The 17,128-nt window shown below is 39.8% G+C and overlaps 1 protein-coding gene across 1 annotated transcript; it reads left to right on the top strand.

The window, feature by feature from the left end:
* Nucleotides 1-3,188: 3,188 nt before the first annotated feature.
* On the top strand, nt 3,189-13,168 carry Irak1bp1 (interleukin 1 receptor associated kinase 1 binding protein 1). The gene is made up of 4 exons (XM_090338537.1): nt 3,189-3,698; nt 4,166-4,231; nt 11,375-11,505; nt 11,593-13,168. Exons 1-4 carry the CDS (start codon nt 3,393-3,395, stop codon nt 11,867-11,869), a joined length of 780 nt encoding a protein of 259 aa, XP_090194663.1. The 5' UTR covers nt 3,189-3,392; the 3' UTR covers nt 11,870-13,168.
* Nucleotides 13,169-17,128: the final 3,960 nt, after the last annotated feature.

The following is a 17,128-nucleotide window of genomic DNA, read 5'->3' as shown; positions in this document are numbered from 1 at the left end:
TATCAGATCATTGAATGTATATGGTTTTATTTCTGAGTCTTCTGGCTGTCCTATTAACCTTCAGGTCCATTTTTGTGCCAACTTCAAGCTGTTTTTTTTTTTTTTTAACTATAGTTCTGTAGTAGAGCTTGAGGCCTGGGATTGATACCATCAGCATTCTTTAATTAATTAATTTATTTTGCATAGAATTGCTTTGGCTATTTGAGGTCTTTTGTTGTGAACACTTATTCTATGTCTAATTCTAATCTGTGAATTACCCTTAGTGAAGTATCTGTTTTGGATAATGCTGAGATTATTTTAGTTAAGATTTTTAGCATCCATTATGTTGTATTATTTGTTGATTCTACTCCAACACTTCCATTTTGCAAATAAGGAAAATGTGTCTATAAAAATGAAAACCAAACCCTAGATGTAGCCACAAATTTAGAAGAAGAAACTGCAAACCTAGTGAAACAAACAGAAAATAAGTAACTAGAGACAAGTAAGCAAAACACCAACAGCATCACAGGAGGCCAAACATGAAGCAGTGTTCATTGCTTCAAGAAACAGCTTTGCCAGCAGCAAACACAGGAATCTTATAAGTAGTGCAAACGCTGGCAAATGACATGACAAGACTGCAAAAGCAGACTGCTTTCATCCGGAACCTGGGACACAGGACTTCAAAAACTTCCTAAATTTTAGTTTCCTCCTCTGCAAAACAAGACTATGTATTTTCAAACTTCTACATTGTTTGCTTTCCTATAGCATTTGCTCTTTTATATTATCAACTCTGTGTGTGTGTATTTGTGGTGCACTAATATTGAGGTTTAAACTCAGGGCCTGGGCACTATTCTTAGCATTTTTGCTCAAGGCTGGTCCCTTACCATTTAAGCCTCAACTTTATTTTTGGCCTTTTTGGTGGTCAAGTGGAGATGAGTCTTATCGAATTTTGTGCAGGTTGATGTGGAACCTTGATCCTCATATCTTATTTTTCCAAGTAGCAATAATTGCAAATATGAGCTGCTCGCTAGCTTCCAGCTTCATAATCAACTTTGCTTATGGTCTTTAATCTTCTATATTTCACTAAAGTATTTTGCATTGGCTTGTCTATGTCCTATTTGATTCTTCCATTTCCTCTCATAATACTTAAGAGAATTAGTTACATTTTCAAAAACATCTACTATAGTATTTGTGAGCACATAAACAATTTCTGTAAATAAGTCCTCTTCTATTTTTTGATAATTTCACAGGTTGTTGCAGAATAGGCTTAATTATTTATTTGCTACAAACTCAAGAAATTAAATAAGATTTAATTCTTGTACTTGTATTTTATGTACCTGAGTTGTCCTGTTTACTTGGGAACGTACTAGAACTTAAAATTTAAGTTTCGGAGGTTAAACCATCCATGGGAAAGGCTAAGTCTAATTCAATGTTTTCAAAAAGAGTGAATATCAAAAAGTTATATTTGGAAACAACTGTCAGACATAATCTTATTCTCTGGATACAGTGTTAATCTGCTATAATATAACTAATGATTGTTTCTGTTACTACAGTAGGTTTATAAATGTTACTGCTTCGCTAATTAAATGAGGCATTCAGTGCCTTGCATAAGCTATTAAAATGTTGAAGTTACAAGATGAAATCCAAGAACAATAAATCAGATAACTAACAATCAGGGGTGTTAAATGATGGAGAAATAATGAACAAAGTGAGAAAATATGTAAGCCAAAAGCTTACCCGAAGCATAGAAATGTCTAAAAGGTCCATCAAGCTAGTGTCCACATACCCCATCCAGAAGCAAAACAGAGAGCAGCCCAGGCTAACCAGGAGACAAGAGAGGCTGACATGTGTCTATCTCCATTCTGTAAGGAATTTGGAGTAGGTTTTCTGGATGATGTCACAGCTTTCAAGGTGAAGAGAGAATCATGAGACAGTCTATGTACCTGGGTAAAGGAGAAAGTCTCTGTGGTACACAGGTAGGCCCTATATCGACTATCCTACCCTACTTGTTTCCTAAAAAGGACTAGATGGTAAATGTCTGCAAATCATAAGAAAGCAAGAAACAAACAGGAAATAATGAAAAAAGGCAAGAAGAACTATTGAGAGAGTCTAGGGTATTTGGGGTGGGCGGGAGATAGAATCTTATGTCCTTCCATAAACCGTTTTTTTCTTTAAAAAATAAAAACTCACTGTAGACAGTATTAACCAATATTTATCTTTTTCCATTTTTCTAGTCATTCACTCATCACTTAACCCTCTGTCTTCAAGTTCCTGGTGAAAAATTTGAAAGATCCAGTACGTATCTGCTTCATATCGTGTTCAATCTGCTTATGTCTAGCCTTAATTTATTGATCTGCCTGCATTATTTAAGATTAAGAACACCTCTGTCTCTGTATGTCTGTCTATGACTCGATCTCTATCTTTCCGGGGCTTATATGCAGGGTACAGGTTCTGTCCATGAGCATTTTTACTCAAGGCAGGCATTATCATTCCGGCCAAAGCTGGCCTTTTGGAGGTAGAAGTCTCATGGACTTCCCGAACCCGCTGGCTTGAACCACAATCACCAGACTTTGGCATCCTGGATGGCTAGAATTATAGGTGTGAGCCCCCAGTCCTCAGCTTAGTCTTACTTTTTATTTAATCACTCACACATAAACTTGGAGTCATATTCAATAAATGTGAATGTACCTTAGCATTTCTAAAACTGTCATTATTTCCTCTGATATGCGTTCTTTTTAGATGACTAGTATTACAAAGGCCTACGGTAAGAATTTGAGGATGGAAAAGTCCCTACCGTCTTCCCACACACAAAGACATCCTTAGTCTGGTCTCATTCTTGAGGAACAGCTGAATATCTACTTTTATCTTAATTGTTGTTCCCTCAGTATTTGGAATACATGGCTTCATCCCCTTCTGACAGTTGGTTTGCTGCTTTGTTTTCTTCTGCTCTGGGATCTCCTCAAGGGGACATTATAAGCTGGATCCTGTGCAAAGCTCAAACACCTCAAGTCAGACAGACCTGCAGGAAGGCTGCAGGGCTGGGCAGCGCGGGAGCAGGGCGGGGAGGCCAGGAGGGAGGTTCCCTGGGGAGGCCTGCTAGGATTTTGGGAGGCCACCACAGAAACGTGGTAAAAACCAAGCCGGCTGACCTCACAGAGAAGAGGCGACCACGTCCTCCACGTGCAAAGCTCCCTCCTTCTGGGGCTCAAGGCCCGCACCAAAACCCGGGGCTCCTCCTCCACGACATCCCGCCCCGGCGGCGGCCGCCGCGCCCAGCCCTCCAAGGCCGCCACTCCCTCCCATCCCGGCATCCTTCACGCCTAGCACGCCCAGTTCAGTTCCCTCACGGCACTCTTGGGCCTCCTTGGCCACCGTCGGCCTGCAGTTGTTATGGAAACTTGGCTGCCTTAGCTATGTCCCTACCGCAGGCTCCTCCGTCTCGGGTGTTCGTGCAGCTGGTTCCCTGGGCTGACCGGGAGCACGATGAAGTCTCCGGGGGAGAAGTGCTGCCCGACGTCCGGCGGCCGGCCTCCACGCAGGCCCAAGCCGTGACCCGGGAGGTGCACGTCAGCGGCACCGCCGAGGTGTCGGCCGGCCCCAACCGGGCGCAGGTGACGGTGCGCATGCGCAGCACCAAAGAGGCCGCGGCCGAGGCCAAGAAGAGCGTGGGGCGCCGCCTGGACTACGTCACGCAGAGCCTGCGGCGGCAGGGACTGCAGGTGAGGGGCGCGGGGCGGGCCGGGGGGGGGGGGAGGCTCGGGGCGGGACTCGGGGCTGCAGGCGAGGGGCCCAGGGCTGCTGGGGAGGCTAGGGGGTGCAGGTGAGGGGCACGGGGGTGGGAGGGGTGGACAGGGAGGGGGGGCTCAGGCCGCCTGCCTGTTGTTTGGGGAGGGGGGCGGGCTAGAAACACCAGGCCCCATGTTTAAGTGACTTAAACACAGGTGACAACACTGGACGGACTGAAAGCCTTAACTGGTTTGCAGTAGTGTATACAAAGAATTGAACCTTTTTCTTAGAACTTTTGATTTTTAAGCTTTTTTTTTTTTTTTTAATGTTGGCTGTGCTTGGTCAGAACTATCTAAATCCAGGGAAAAGGTAGGTTTATTGTATAACCTTAGTGTGTTTTACAGTAATTGTATTCGGTAGCCAAACATCATAATACTCATTCTTGTACTTTCTGTTGCAGGCAGAAAATATAACTGTCACAAAGGATTTTAGAAGAGTGGAAAATGCATATCACATGGAAGCAGAGGTATGATATGAACAAATTCCTGGAAGTAGTTTCACTCTGGGGACAACTTGCTGTTTTGTTTTCATCTAGAGTTGAAATGTATCAGAGAAATGCTTCTCCTGAGAGTGATAGAAGATTATTTTGCTCAAAATCACTTGAATGTTCATCTGCTTTACTTGAAGGTCCTCGGGTGGTCTTTTCAGATAAATTAATGAGCTTTATTTCAGAGGAATTGTTTATATGGAATAAAGGTAGCAGCAGGGAAAGAGCAATTAAATACCACTTGAATAGAATTATAACACTATTACGACCTAATGAGCACAAAACACTACAGGAGACAAGTTTCTCTTAGGTAACAAGTAAATGGAAAGTGGCCTTGTAATTGCCTGTAATTCTAGCAGATTGGAGGCTGTGATTTGGGGGTGGAGGGTAGAGATGAGCTTCAGGCAGAAAGTACTTAAGACCCCTTCTTAACAGAAGGTGGGACATAGTAGTGGGCTCCTGTTATTCTAGTTAATGGAAAGCCTAACATAAGTGAAGTTTGACCAGGCATGCACCATCCAGGAAGTGAGACCCTAGCTCAAAGTAGGAACTCATTAGTAAAAACAGGTGTTTAGGAAAGAGAAGCACAGAGCCCTAAGTTCAAATTTCACTACTGCCAAATAAAAAAAAGAAGAAGAAAAAGAAGATAACAGTGATTGGGAGTGAGTATTTGAAGATGTCACAGTGAAATGCAATATTATATAAACAAAGCCATAAGCTTATCTCTTAACATTCTTTTGTTCCACTATGCAGTTTTCCTATGTTAGGGTAAATATAATTAAAAATGAAAACCCACTGAAATTAAAAAGTAGAAAAGTATTTTCATTGCATTTGAAAAATGGTACCATTTTGATTGCATAACCCCTTGTCCTTTTACCTTTAAAGATCTGCTAGTTAGGGCTTTTTGAAATCCAAGTCTGTTCAAATTGTGTTAGGTTCCAAAACTGCTTTGACTGCCACCATTTTGTGTATGTATTTAGACCATTACTCTATCCTGGGAAGCAAAAGTGAGATTTGTTTAGTCAGGAAATTCGACATCGGTAGAGGTAACTCACCTCGAGCCATCAGTAAACAGATACTACCTTTTTTCTAATTACATTTTTTTTCTAATTTTAACACTAGGTTTAGATAAGTTGGACCTAGGCTTTTTAGAGGGCATGCACACAATAAGAATGAAAATTAGAACTCTCCTATCTTTTCACTTGCGATAGTAAGTTCAACAGTTCTGTTTATTGCCCCAGTGATTCCTATAACAATTTTGTGATTTCAAGAAAAATAAAACTATTTAAGGATCCATTTGGCAAAAAGTTATTTGGTAGTGATAGGGACTGCAAAATACCATTCAAAACAGGACAAAGATTAGCATTCCAAATTGGAGAGGTTAAGGTAAGTAGTCTTTTACCAATCAGTACTTGTTACTCAGGACCTCAGGTTTTAATGAGCATAGATAGGGAAGGGCTATCCTAGTTAAGAGGCTTATTATGAGGGCACACCAGGAAATAAACAGGATAGCGAAATACATCCTGGATTGTACAGCCAGACTTCCCCAAAGTAGAAAGTTTTATGACCACAGAGTTGTTTTATAGGCTGGACTTTCAGATAGAGAAAGTACATTTGAGCTGTTTGTTTTGAGACAAGGCTAAAAGAACTGATCACTTGAGCAGCCTGTACTCCTTTTCTTTCTAGTTTGTTTTGTATTCTAATTTCTTAACTATGTGTGTATATACAAATATATATATATATACACACACATAATTATATCTCAAACCTGAAACTGAAATTACTTCAAAAGTGTAGGAAAAAAACATTAAAACTCATAGGTATAGGTAAAAACTTCTTGAAAAGAGTCCGAAGGTTACAGCAGGTAGGTGAGAGATTTAACAAATGGAACTACATCAAAATAAAAAGTTTCAGCACAGCAAAAGACATAGTTATACTAAACTAGAAAAAGAGCCAACAAGCTAGGAGAAGATATTTACCAGCAATACATCAAAGTCCTAATATCCAAAATATACAAGAAACTTGAAAAACCAACCCCTCCCAAACCTAATGAACCAATACAAGTGGGCAAGTGAACTAGAGAGACTTCTCAGAAGAAGAGGTAAGAAAGGCAAAGAAACACATGAAGAAGAAATGCTCATTGTCCCTGTCCACAAAGGAAGTGCAAATCAAAACAACTCTGAGGCTCCACCTCAACCCAGTTTGATTGGCCAACATTGTTGAATTTTGAGCAACAAATGTTGGTGGGGATGGGGGGAAATAGAAACCCTATTTCACTGTTGGTGGGGATGAAAACAAACACAACCACTCTGGCAGCATTCTGGAGGTTCCTCACACGAAGCATAGACCTTCCCTATGACCCAGCCATACCACTCCTGGACATCTACCTTGAACATCCTCAGCCAGGATATGGTAAAGACACCTGTACCTCCATGTTCGTTGCCATATTTCATGATAGCCAAGTTATAGAAACAGCTCAGCTTCTCCATAATAAACCAATAGATGGTACTTACACACAGTGGGGTTTTATACAGCTATTTGAAAGGATGAAATTAAATCTTTTACAAGGAAATGGATGAAACTAGAACAAATCATGTTATATGGGGTAAGCCAAGCTCAGAGAGACAAATGGCACATGTTCTCTCGGATATGTGGAAATTAGATCTAGAATACACTGGGATACGCTAAATTATACAGGATTCTAGATACAGTGAGATCAAAAGGATCCTAGGAGTCAAACATAAAAAAAGCAATGCCTAGATGCCTCTTTATGTAAAAACAAATATATACACAAATAGAAGAGAAAAAATGAACTCCCACATACGGAAATAAGATCAAATCATTTTTTGGTGATCTGTCTTTTAATATGTATATTCTCAGGCCAGTGTGAGAGAGGGTACGGAACTCTAAGGGAAAAGGGGAAATAAGTGCAGCAGTAGAGTTCATGGGACACTGATGAAAGTGAACTATACAACATGAGGGTGGAGATGGGAGGGAGGAAGGGCCTGGGAGAGAGTGAGGGCACAGAAACACTGTAGGAAAGGAAAAATATCATCTGACTCATGTAATTCTAGTCTCTCTGTACATCACCTTTATAATAACAATAAAGTAATAAAAATAGAAAAAAAGAATATATGTTATATATTGTGGGGCTGGTAGTGAACTTGGGGCTTGAACTCAGGGTCTAAGCATTGTCCCTGATCTATTTTGCTCAACAATATCACTCTACTATTAGAACCACAGCATCACTTCCTGCTTTTTGATGATTAATTGAAAATGAAAAGCCTTCTGGACTCTTCTGCCTGGAGAACCTCAATCCTCAGTTCTCAGCCTTCTGATATCTAAAATTATAAATATAAATTGATGGCTAAGATCTGATTATATTTTATAAGGCTCTCATTATATCACACCACCAAAGACAAGATTGCCTTTAGCTCAGTAACTCAGTGCTAGTAGTCAGCGGAGACCAGGTTAGTAAGATCCAAGATACAGTAGTACAGTAGGCTGGCCTTTGGATAGGAAGATATGTGCAGCACCCCCCCCCCCCACCGTGCTTATGCCATTCCAAGGGAGTGAGATGGAATCTCAGTGTGGTTTTGATTCATTCCTAGTCAAAATCCAGCTGGCTTTTATAATAGAAATTGACAAACTTTGTAATACAGTATATATTTGGAAATGCAAAGGATCTTGAACTACTTTGGAAAGACATGTTTATTCATAATAGTGAAAAGCTGGAAGCAACTTGAAATGGTTTGCAAACACACTGTGGTTATATCCATATAACAGATTACTACCGAGAACAAAACAAACAGATATGCAAAAGCATGAGTGAATTGCATATACATTATGTCAAATGAAGTCTCAAAAGAACATATTGTGGGCTTCCATTTATGCAGCCTTCTGGAAGAGGCAAGCCATACCAGGCGACCAGTGGCTGCCAGAGCTTGGGAGTTGGGGTGGAACTGATGACTACAGAGACGGCAGAATCCTGAGAGGAAATTTGGAGGCAGGATGGGACAGGTCCAGATGTTGTTATTGTGGTTACAGAGCATCATAGTATTTATCAAAAGTAATAGAAATGTATACTCAAGATGTAGAATACATGTGGTTAGGTAAAGTAAAAAAGTGTCGTTTTTGAAGCTAGATAATAGGTGCCTGTGGGTTTGGTTTTTTTTTTTTTTTTTTTGCCAGCCCTTTGTCTTGAGCTCAGGGCCTGGGCACTGTGGGCTTTCTCAAGGCTAGAGCTCTACCACTGAGCCATAGCACCATTTCTGGCTTTTTTTTTCTATGTATGTGGTACCAAGGAATTATACCCAGGTCTTTGTGCAAGCATTCTACCACTAGGCCAAACTCCTTTCCCTATGCCTGTGGGTTCCTTTCCTATTAATTCTACTTTTGTGAGTGTTAGAAGTTTTCCATCTTAACAAGCTAAAATACATAAACTTATAGTAAAAGATGTTCACAAGAAGTGTAAAAATCTAAATACTGTATGGCTAGGGATAAAGTCCAGGAAGAGAAACTACAAACTGTACTAAAATGGATAAAAGACTGGAGAAAGGACTTCCATGAAAACTGCCCTAGTAGCAAAGGAACTGGGATCTAGAAAGTAGGAGTAGACAGGAATGAGTGCTGGCAGCGTGAAGTTCCTGGAAACATGAGAAACAGTGAGGAGATCCCTAGTAGCTTTGTAAACTGCAGTTATATGTTGAAGAAATGAAGAATTGGTGAAATGAGAACAGAAGATGTTCTTGCAGAAATGAGGCTGAAAGATGATAGATTCATTGGAAGTAGAGACTAGTTCACAAAAGAGAAAATTGCATGTTTTAGAATATCCTAGTCTTTTGTAATTTAAGGTGGTGAATGGAATCTTTTCTCTCTTATTTATTTGCTTTGTCAGTTATAAGTATTGAAATTAGGTGGGAAATAAGTCTTCAAAAAGTCTCCATGTGCCAGGAGCTAGTGACTCTTTCCTGTTACTCAGGGGGCTGAGATCTGAGAATCCTGGTTCAAGTACAGCCCTGGCAGGAAAGTCCATGAGACTTATCTCCATTTAACCACAATAAAAGCAAGAAGTGGAGCTGTGGTTCAAGAGGTAGATCATTAGCCTTGAGCAAAAAATGCTCAGGGATAGTGTCCAGAGGTCCTGATTTCAAGACCCGGGACCAGCCTGTGGGTTCATGTGCACACACAGAAATCTTTATGATGAAAGACAGCTGCCTCTGCACTATAGCATTAGGAGGACTATAGCTGAATATTCAAAGGGATAAAACAAAATCGATTTGCTTCTGCCTATAGATTTAAAAAGAAGTGTTGGAAGATGAAACATACTTCAGTGGTAATAAAGAAAAATGATGCAGTTACTACCAGCCAGGAATCTAACGGCATAAAGTATTTTTTTTTTAAAAAGGAGAGAAAACGGTTATTAGGCTTAAGCTTGAGCCAAATAACAAAGATTAAGGGGAAGTACTCCAATGGAAAAAAAGAGTAAATTTTAAAATGTTTAAAAAAGGAATTTTTAAATATCACATCCATATGAGATGTCAAAATTTACATTTAAAATTTGTCAAGCAAAAATATGAACTTCAATAGCAAAACAATTTCTAAATATTTTTGGAGTGATAGGAACGTTTATTAAGAAAGGAATATATTATTATCTAATCAATATCTATTGTTCTAGAAACAGTTCCTATTCACTGGCTCAACAGTAAGTCCTATTAGTGCTTAAGTAGGTGAGGCAGTGAAAATCACATCTTGTGAAGCTCCTTAACATTAGTGGGCAAAATTAGCTGGTCCCCTTTCTGTTGGAAAATTCAACCACAGTGTTTCATCTCTGGTTTAGGGGGTTTTTTTGTTTTGTTTTGTTTTTTGCATTCCCTGTTACCCCTGGCTAACTGCTACTTGTCATTTCCCACTTAAGGACTCAAGACTGAAAAGTTATAGAGATTCATTGAGATCCATCTTTGGTTCCTTCCCTCTAGTGTCAGGCATAAGCCTAGTGTCTGGAGTTTCAAGTTGTTGTTCTCTATTCATGGGGACAGCTGGAAGAGCTTAGGTTGCAAGTCATGGGAGATCCAGGGTTGCCCTGTAGAAGGGGTACATCCTTTGAGACTGGAGGGATTGGATGTCTAAGGATCAGCATACAGGGAACACTTTGGTGCCGAAAGGTAAATGCAGAAACAGATTAATAGTCCACAAATGGATTATAAACAGAACCATCAGAAAACACTATTGTCCCTCACCATGTGATCCAGAGAACCAGGAACAGGAGATTCCCCAAGTTTACAGCAGCTCCACTTTCCTGGCTGGATTGTCTGAAATATAAGCACACACTAAGTCTTCACTACAACATATGTCACCTTACGCTCCCATAGGGTACCCAGAGTCATCCTGTGCTGATGCATTGTCTGCCTCCTCTCTTTCTTGTAGTTTCATAATCTAGAGACCAGTGAAACAAACTTGTCTAAAACATGAGCAATGAAGGTCGAGGCAGAGTAGAGGGCAACGAAAGACAGCTGCAGGTTCCTGTCCAGGTGGAAGGTGGACAGCCATGAGCTGTCCACTATGGGTGACCATAGTTATAAGCTACTACTCAACCTTTTGTCTTGAGTTACTTTTCAGAGAGTGAGCCCAAGTGACATCATTTGTATTCTGCTGCCATCCCCTCCTGTCTGAGCACAGAGTGTGAGGATAAGCTATTTTTTGAAGGCCTTTAGTTGATAGCAGGAGGCTTTGTCCGGGTGCACATTTGGTGGGGTGTGGGTTTGACATTCAGGAAGGAGTCTGTAGCAGTAAGCCTCTTTCTGGCCAAATGTAAGTAACAAAGAGATGAGAAGTAGTAGATCTGAAGCAGCACATGTCTAGAATCCAGGTGTGGAAAGTGTACTTTAGAAGTCATCCTCTGTAGCCTTCCAAGAGGATTGCGTCTGCAAGGACAAATGACCCGAATATCCCTTTCGGATAAGAATCCGAAACAGTAGTCAACAGAACAGTGCAGTTATTTCCACCACATGCAGGATAATAATTATCATTGTGGCATTGTTAAGACCGTCCAGCTTTACTTTAGAGGAATTTCACAACGGTCCATCACACGTAAAAATAATACCAAGGTCCTTTCACTTACAGGTCTGTGTTACATTTACTGAATTTGAAAAAATGCAAAATATTTGTAATCTCCTTGTTGAAAAGCTGGACAGCTCTGTTGTGATTGGACCACCACAATTCTATCACACTCCAGGTGCTGCGGAGAACCTGCGGTAAGTGCAGCAGCTCAGTAACTAAGTCCCTTATTCTTGAGTCAGTTCACTGACTGCCATGCTAATGACCTCTGCTTTCCTCCCAAGACGGCAAGCCTGTCTGGTTGCTGTTGAGAATGCATGGCGCAAAGCTCAAGAAGTCTGTCGTCTCGTTGGCCAGACCCTAGGAAAACCTTTACTTATCAGAGAAGAACAAACAAAAGAATGGGAAGGACAAATGGAAGAGCATCCATCATCTGGACCCTTAAATTCACTAACTGTACAACAGAAAATAAAAAGTGCAACATTATATGCTGCTTCCAAAGTCTTCATAACCTTTGAGGTAAAGGGAAAAGAGAAGAAAAAGAAGCACCTCCGAAATTAAAATGCTGTATAACTTTTTATCTATTTTTATACTTTTTATAATATTTCTTTTTGTTCTGGACATGTATATTGTATAGTAAACCTTTTTCTCTGAGAAGGCTATCACTTCTTAAATATAGTCCCACAGAACACACTTTCTGTTCTCTGAGACTTTCTTGGGAAATGAAGATTTAGTGTGTATACTGTGTGTGTGTGTGTGTATATGTATATGTATATGTGTATCTCAGGCCTGGGGTTTGAACTAAGGACAAAGCTAATACTCTACCGCTTGAGCCACAGATCCATTTCTGGCATCTTAGTGGTTAACTGGTCATCAGAATGTAATGAACTTTTCTTCCCAGGCTGTCTTTGAACAAGGATCCTCAGATCTCAGCCTCCTGAGTAGCTAGGATTACAGGTGTGCAATACCAGAAGAGATGTAATATTTTCAGTGTAGAGAGAAATACTTTTTTTTTTACATTTCATTTTTTAGTTCTTAAGGGTGTTTAACATATTTTGAGTCTTAATTTTATGTGAAACTAAGTTTTCTATAAAAATAAGCATTGATAAGATACATATTTTTATTGTAAGAAAAAGTTATTTTATTGTAAGAAAAGTTTTGTTAGGTAAGAAGAGTATTTTATTTTTATTGTAAAGTGATATACAGAGTTACACAAGTCTAGTTATGAGTACATTTCTTTTTGAACAGTGTCACCTCTTTTTCTCCCAGTTTTTTTCCTTCATAACAGCCTCCTTCACAAGTTGTATATTTCATTTTCACCACAGTATCTCTGAGTATCACTGCTGCATTTGTTTACATTTTGTTTCACCATTTCTATGCTTGCCCTTTCCCTCCCTCAAACAGATAAACTTACATACAAAAGTACAGAAATCAAAAACAGCAACAAAAGAGCAAAACAAAAAAGGAAAAAAAGACACAAAACATAAAATAAAAGTCTTGAAAGTTTCCATTTCTTGGAGCTCATTTCGTTAAGTATCATTTTATATGATCACATATGCACGTAACTGTTGAGCCTTTATGATCCTCTTTTTTTTTTTTTCCAGTCCTAGGGCTTGAACTCAGGGCCTGAGTACCATCTTTGGTCTTTCCTCAAGGCCAGCGCTCTACCACTTGAGCCACAGCATCACTTCTGGCTTTTTTTCAGTGTATGCGGTACCGAGGAATCAAACCCAGAGCGTTGTGCATGCTAGGCAATCACATTACCATTAGGCCAAACTCCTGGCCCCCCCTTTATGATCCTCTCTTAAGACTATCCTCCTTTGGTCTCATTGTGTGAATGTTTAAATCCTATTTAAGCTATCCTGTCCAAGTGTACTTGTTGGGTTTTTACTATTCATTGTGTTTACTTGTAGATTTATAGGCACATTCTAATTTTTAAAGATGAGGGAAATCATGCAACCTGTGTTCCTTTGAATTTAGTTTACTTCGCTTCATTTTTCCCCCAGTCTTTTCGTGTCCTTATGAATGTCATATGGGTTGATTCCCTATCTTGGCTGTGGTAAACAGTGCTGCAACAAATATGGTTGTGCAAGTAGATTTAATGTGGCATGGTCTGTGGTCATTTGGATAAATGCCTAGGAGTGGAATTGCTGGGTCATAGGGAAGCTCTGTGTTTAGTCTTTTGAGGAAGCTTTATACTGCTTTCCAGAATAATTGAATAAATTTACATTCCCACCAACAGTATAGTAGCATTCCATTTTGGCCACATTCCTGCCAGCATCTATTATTGTTAGTTTTCTCGATAATAATGATTCTAACTGGAGTGAGGTAGAATCTCAATGTTGTTTTGATTTGCATTTCTTTTATGGCCAGAGATTTCGAACATTTCTTCTTGTGTCTATTGGTCATTCTTACTTTTTCTTCTAAGAAGTCTTTAAGTCTTTAGCCCATTTATTAATTGGGTTGTTGTTTCTTTCAGGATTTTTTTTCGGGGGGGGAATTGTTGAGTCTTATCAAACCTGTAGTTTCTAAAATTCATGATGAGGATGGATGCATGATTTTTTAAATATGCACTGTTAGGTTTGAGATGCAGTTTTGCTACTTTCAAGCTAATAAGTCATTCTGTTGTTGTCTTGTGGGTCCTGGCAAAAGATGTAAAACTCCCAGGATAGAAAGGCAGGGCATTGAGAGGCTAGGAATTTGGCCTAGTGGTAGAGGGCTTGCCTAGCATGCATGAAGACCTGGGTTTTACTCCTCGGTACCACATGCATAGAAAAAAAAAAAAAAAAGCCAGACATGGTGCTATGGCTCGAGTAGTAGAGCTCTTGAGAAAGTCCAAGGACAGTGCTCAGGCCCTGAGTTCAGTCTCCAGGACTGGCCAAAAAAAGAAAAAAAAAGGCAGGGCTTTCAGTCAGAGCACCAGGATTTTCTTGAGCATCAGCCTATGCTCATTGATTCCTTTGTCCCAGGTTTCAGGGTAACACAACTTGGCTATACACATGTGGCAGCTATTAAGCCACTGAGAACAACCATTTTCTCATGATCAGATACAGATACTCTTCATCCTGGAAGGGATATTGCCTCATCTTTCAAAGATAAAAGAGTTAATATAGGGACCAGACTCTCTTCTGTAGTACTCCTTAGGTTAGCCTACCCTGGCAATACAAGTACAATGTGAGTATCTACATAAGTAAAAGTTCCTTGTAGCCCAGCGCAGTGGATCACGCCTGTCATCCTGGCCATTTTGGAGGCTGAGATCTGAGGATTGAGGGTCAAAGCCAGCTGGGGCACAAAAGTCCACAAGACTTATTTCCAATTAACCATCAGAAAATTAGAAATGGTGTTTTGATCCAAAGAGATAGAAGACGAGCCTTGTGCTGAAGAGCTCAGGGATAGCGCCTAAGCCCAGAGTTCAAGCCCCATGGCTGACAAAAAAAAGAAAAAAAATTCCTGTTCTCACATATAAAAAGATGTTTAAAAAGTTGAAAGTAGGGTGAGGAGTTTGGCCTAGTGGTAGAGTGCTTGCCCTAGCATGCACGAAGATCCTAGTTCGACTCCTTAGTACCACATACATAGAAAGCAGAAAGTGGTGCTGAGGCTCAAGTGGTAGAACTCTAGCTTTGAGAAAGTCCAAGGACAGTGCTCAGGCCCTGAGCTCAAGCCCAGGACTGGCAAAAACAAAAAAAGTTGAAAGTATTTTTATAACATTTTATGCAGCCTAGTATCTCCAACATATTGCTATTTCAGCAAATACTAAATAGCTTTAAATCATTAATTTAAATTATTAATTAACTATTTTATATTCCATTTTTGTATGGTCTTTTAAAATCCTGTTTATATTTTGTATTTCAGTAAATCTGAATCCAGATACTAAATTTGTACCAGAAACATGGCCTGTATTTAAGTTTATAAAATAGGCAGTTAAGAAAATAGATTCACATAGCCAAGTGGCTTTACATATTCTTAAAAGAACCAGCCAGCTGGGCCAAATGTACTGCTTTTTTTTTTTTTTTTTTTTTTTTTGTCTGTCATAGGTCTTGAACTCTGGGTCTGAGCTCTTCAACTCAAGGCTACCCCTTGAGCCACAGCACCACTTCCAGTTTTCTGGTGGTTCATTGGAGATAAGAGTCTTAGGGATTTTAGTGTCTGGGCTGGCTGTGAACCATGACCCTCAGATCTCAGCCTCCTGAGTAGCTAGGATGACCAGCGTGAGCCACCACGCCCAGCTTAGGTGTGCAGCTTTGTAAATTGAATTTACAATTCAGTTTCCTAGTTTCACTGCCACACTTAAAGCAGTCATGACATTCATGGCTGTCCAGGTCCTGCCATGGGGTGCTGCTGCCCTTGAGGCTACTCAGAGAGTGCCTGCCTGCCTGCACAGTCTCTTCTACCCCAGCATAGTTTTGGGCCACCACATAGGATGCACTCAGATGTCCTTTTATCACAGGTTGGGGGACTGTACTCAGGATCTCACTTGTTTCTTTTTCAGTCAAGTTTGTTACTTGAGCAACACCTCCACACTTAGCTGGGTAACTGAAAAAAAGAGTTTCAGAAATGTTTCTGATGGGGTGGACCTGGATCTAGTGAGGTCTCAGCCTTCTTAAAAGCTACCATTTCAGGGATGGCCCCAGTGTCTGGCAGTCCAGAAGCATGTAGAACCTAATCTGTTCCTAGCCTGTTGTGTTGCTGGGAAGGGTGCCAGTGAATGTGGTGCACATGTTTAATAGCAGGCAGGCCATAACCCACTGCCCAAAGTTGCTTTTTAAGTTCTCACTGCCACCAGTACAAAATGGCACCTACTAAACTCGATTAGGTTATAACATAAGCATATACTGTGGTTTATTTCCATTGACATTAGTTTGTTACTTTGAAAGCTTATTTTAGACATTCCTGTTTGTACTTGATAGCAGTAGTAAATGTACAACACAAAAAAGTTGTGTTTCTTTCTGTTGACTAAGTCATGTATAGATATTTCAATTCCATTTAAAAAGAATTAGGGTAATGGTTCAAGTAAATTAACTTCAGCCCAAAATAAAGAAATAACATGAAAAGTATTTTTTGGTTTATGCTAAATTAATCATGGAAATTCAAGATATATATTTTAAATGGAAAAAGGAGTGAACTATAATTAATTAAAGTTGAATGTCAACCAAGTTATTTTAAATATATCAAATACCTTCTGGCTCAATACCTGCAAAGTAAATATGGATTTCTTCTCCTTTGTTGTGTCCATTCCTGAAATCGTCAGAATTCAGAAAGACAGATTTCTGTATTTCACAAGTCTCAATATATGCAGATTAAATGTAAAACAAATGTGTTTACAAATCCTAAAGGTCTGCATGTACTTGAAGAATGCCTCATGACCGCCAAGTGCCTGTAGTTCATGCCTGTAGCTCGTGCCTATAAGTCTTTATGAGACTCAGATCTGAGGATTATAAGGATTGTGGGCTGGCTCTTATTTCCAATTAAGCAAGAAAAACCTAAAAGTAGAGGTATGGCTCAGGGAAGGGGGGCAGGCACCAGCCTTGAATGAAAAAGCTAAGGGACAGTGTTCAGGCTCTGAGCTCAAGCCTCAGTACCTGCATTAAAACAACAACACAAACCTCATTGATTTTTATCCTGTAGTAGTATTGAATATTCATGATATCCCAAATTATTACTTCTTTTAATCATTGCACTCATTTAAACTATTCACTTATTTAAGTTTCAATAAGAGACCTGATTATCTCATATTAAATCTAACACTTTAGAAATGTTTTGCCGAAACGAGTAGATATTCCACTTACCAATGTTCCTGATGACTTGTCATAATAGAAGCTG

Source organism: Megascapheus bottae, chromosome 8 (genome assembly GCF_031878675.1).
Source record: "Megascapheus bottae isolate mThoBot1 chromosome 8, mThoBot2.hap1, whole genome shotgun sequence".
Taxonomy (NCBI): Eukaryota; Metazoa; Chordata; class Mammalia; order Rodentia; family Geomyidae; genus Megascapheus; species Megascapheus bottae.
The sequence above is the reverse complement of the archived record's forward strand: the minus strand, read 5'-3'. Positions and strand labels throughout refer to the sequence as shown.